This window comes from Pteropus alecto, unplaced genomic scaffold (assembly GCF_000325575.1).
Source record: "Pteropus alecto unplaced genomic scaffold, ASM32557v1 scaffold194, whole genome shotgun sequence".
NCBI lineage: Eukaryota > Metazoa > Chordata > Mammalia > Chiroptera > Pteropodidae > Pteropus > Pteropus alecto.
In genome coordinates, this window is record NW_006436281.1 from 1229588 (window position 1) to 1233039 (window position 3452).

A 3452-nucleotide genomic window follows, 5' to 3' on the forward strand; every position below is an offset into this window, starting at 1 on the left:
ATGGCGGACCCAGTAAGTGCGAAACAGGTGGGGCTGGCCTAAGTGCAGGGGGGCTGAAGAAGAGGCTTGACGCTTGGGTCCCTGGGTGCTGCAGAGTCGGGGGCCCCAGCATCTCTCTTCTTGGAGGCTTCTGTTTGAAGAGAAAGGTGGGGGGACCCAAAGGTGTGTTGCTTCTCCCCGGCCTGAGCGTGAGAAGCGGCCGTGGCTGCAGTTAGCTGCCCCGGCCCTGGGTGCCACCGGTGGCGCGGTTGGACGGGCATGGCACTCCGGTCACATTCCGTGTCCCCACCCAGCATGGCACCCTGGGCAGTGGCCGCTCCTCGGACAAGGGGCCATCCTGGTCCAGCCGCTCCCTGGGCGCCCGCTGCCGGAACTCCATCGCCTCCTGCCCCGAGGAGCAGCCCCACGTGGGCAACTACCGCCTGCTGAGGACCATCGGCAAGGGCAACTTCGCCAAAGTCAAGCTGGCCCGGCACATCCTCACAGGCCGGGAGGTGAGCGAGCGGACGGGCTGGGGCTCGGGCCGAAGCCTGCGGCGCCGGGGCTTCGTGGGAGGTGGGGTGCGGGCGGCCTTGGCCCTCACGTGACCTCAAGGGAGGCCCCGTCTCTTTCGGGGACAGATCAGGACATCTCAGATTTTTCCAGATCAACGCAAGTAGGAGAAGAGAACCGATTTCAGGCGTTGCTGAAGTTGTCAGGAAGTCCCTAATCACGGGCAGAACCACGTGTTGTCCTTCTGTGGGGTCACGTGGCTTTCGTGTCTAAAACTGGGCGCCTCCCGGTTTTAATGGCGGACTTCGGTCCCACCAGACCTTCCAGTGACCGCGATGAGAACATGAGGAGTTCGCGTTCTCACTTGCTGTCTCCACCTCCCCTTTCAGAGCGGCCACGTGTCCCGAATGTGGCAATATGATTGCAGAAAGGGTCCCGCGAAGGCCTCGGAACCTAGACGTGACGCCTCTAGCTCACGCGATGGGGTCGTGACTCCTCTGCAAGGCCTTCAGTGGCCAGAGCGGTTTCTCCCGCCTCGGACAAACCCGCTTCTGCCCTCACACTGTCTACGCCGTACACACAAAACACACCAGGCCCCAGTGGTTTTCTGGGCAAATCCTACCAAACGTTGCAATTTTATGTCAGCGCTTCCCGAGGCTAAACAGAGAGGTTCCGCTGCCCAGCTGGTTTTAAGTGCCAGTTCGACGATGACCACAAACGCAGACAGGAGACGAAATGGTGGGCTAGCCCTGCCCATGACCATAGATTAAAAATCAGAAGAAAGCCGCACGATGACAAAGCTGGGTTTGTCCCTGGAATGCACAGTTCTTTTCAGATTCACAATTTATTCATGTATTTCGCCACATTCACAGATTCGAGGAGAGAAACCATATGATCGTCTCAGTACTGGAGTGCAGGGCGCTTGACAGAATAAAAAACTCATTCGTGAGAATGTGAGGACAGCCGAGGGACCCTCTCCCCCACAAGGAACACCACGTTCCCCTTGTGCGGATCTCGAGGGTTCTAGGGGTTCTGGAGAGGACTGGCTTCTAAAGGAACAGGGCCTCCTGGGGAAAGAATTCTGTAACCCAGTGGATCTGGGGGTGGTTGGGGGTGGCCCCGAAACCCTTTGGGAAAACTATAGGCCTAGAGCTGGATTAAGACTTTTAAAGGCCCCTCGCTATGGAGAAACTTAGGGTGCTGTACTCCAAGGGTAATTCCAAAGAAAAACGTAAACTACAAAATTAGTACAAAAGGAATTCAGTAACATTTTGATTTTTCCCTCTCCCCCACGATGACTACCTCAAAGCTCGTTCAAAACTCTGTGTGTGTGTGTGTGTGTGTGTGTGTGTGTGTGTATTTAAGTGTTTAAGAGATAGAGTTCTATCACACTGCATAAGTTCAGATCCCGGCCCATAATACTAGCCCCGTAACCTTGGCCAAGTGACTGAACGGCTCTGTGCCTCAGTTTCCCCATTTGTAAAATGGGGAGAATTCATAAGGTTATTATGAAGATTAAAAGACTTCTCGTGTGTAAAGCACATAGATCAGGGCCCGGCACAAGTGACTGCTTGGTAAATGTTAGCTATAGTTATTAGTTATTATTTGTTGTTTCACAAGTTCGCGCATTCAAAACAAAGATGCGGTGGATGAATAGTCTGAGATGCCCTCACAGAGGGCCCCCTCAAGGTCCATCAGTCACTCACACAAGCCTCTGGAGCAGCCCCACCTCGTCCCCACTGCGGAGTAGGGGATATTTCCCTATAGAAGTAAGAGTAGCCCTGGATACAGTGGAAACAGCACATGCAAAGGTCCTGAGGTCCAGATTCCCCACACACTGAGAGTGGCCCAGGTTGCAGGCTTTCTGTGAGGGAGGCGAAGGAAGGACATCCCAGGAAGATCCGAGTCGGGGGACCTTTCCCAGCTCAGGCCTGCAGTGCTTTGACCTTTCCCCCCTTCCTTCCACCTCCAGGTCGCCATCAAGATCATCGACAAAACCCAGCTGAACCCCAGCAGCCTGCAGAAGGTGAGGCCCAGGGAGAGCGAGCAGGGCCGGGGCGAAGTCGGGAGGAGGGTCCTCAACACTGCCCACCCTCATCTTTTTCTTTCTTCCAGCTGTTCCGAGAAGTCCGCATCATGAAGGGCCTGAACCACCCCAACATCGGTAAGAAGGGGAAGGGAGTGGGTGCAGAGGCTGCCCGCCGGGGCACTAGGACAGGAGCATCGGGGACGGGGGCGCTGGTGGTTATAATAGTTAGAAAGATCTGTTTTCTCATAGCAGTATTGCTGCTTATTGGCTCTGTGACCTTGGCCAAGTCACTTCGCCTCTCTGAGCCTTGGTTTCCTCCTCCGAAGTCGGGCGATAAGAGGGCCCGCATCAAGGTCATCGTGAGGACTGGATAAGATCGTGCATGCGAAACATTTAGTTCAGAGCTAAGCTGTGGGAGCTGTTGTCATCCGTAGCAACCGTCGTCATTATCATCAGGCAGAGAGAGAGGGCCATTTATCCCGAGAAGTGGGATTTAACCTGGCCCGGATGTGGCCACAGCATTTATTCATCCATTCATTCGTTTACTCAGTAAACATTTATCGAGTGGCTGCTATGACGCTGGGGACACAGTGGTGGAGAAAAGAGACACAAATCCCTGGCCTCACTGAGCTGACGTTCTTGTGAGAAAGTAGACAAGGCTGTAAAATGGGGCGGAGGAGTTTGGAAAATCTCGCCATCTGTAGGAAGCCATTGAGTGTTGCCGAGTAAGGGATACTGTGGTCAGCGCATCCACGTAGGTCCTGAGTGCAGGCGGAGGGTGGGGGTCTCTTCCCGCATAATCCCCTACCCCGTGGCCGTTGCAGTGAAGCTCTTCGAGGTGATTGAAACCGAGAAGACGCTGTACCTGGTGATGGAGTACGCAAGTGCTGGTGAGGCCCCTCCCCTCCCCTCCCTGCCCGCGGCGCCCCGC

General features: G+C 55.2%; 1 protein-coding gene across 1 annotated transcript in view; it reads left to right on the forward strand.

The window, feature by feature from the left end:
• MARK4 (microtubule affinity regulating kinase 4) overlaps positions 1-3452 on the forward strand; it is a 24453-nt gene continuing 21001 nt past the window's right edge. The window contains exons 1-5 of the mRNA XM_025046709.1: positions 1-12; positions 216-494; positions 2465-2518; positions 2608-2656; positions 3346-3411. Coding sequence (XP_024902477.1) covers positions 1-12; positions 216-494; positions 2465-2518; positions 2608-2656; positions 3346-3411 — 460 coding nt within the window. The remainder of the gene's footprint in view (positions 13-215; positions 495-2464; positions 2519-2607; positions 2657-3345; positions 3412-3452) is intronic.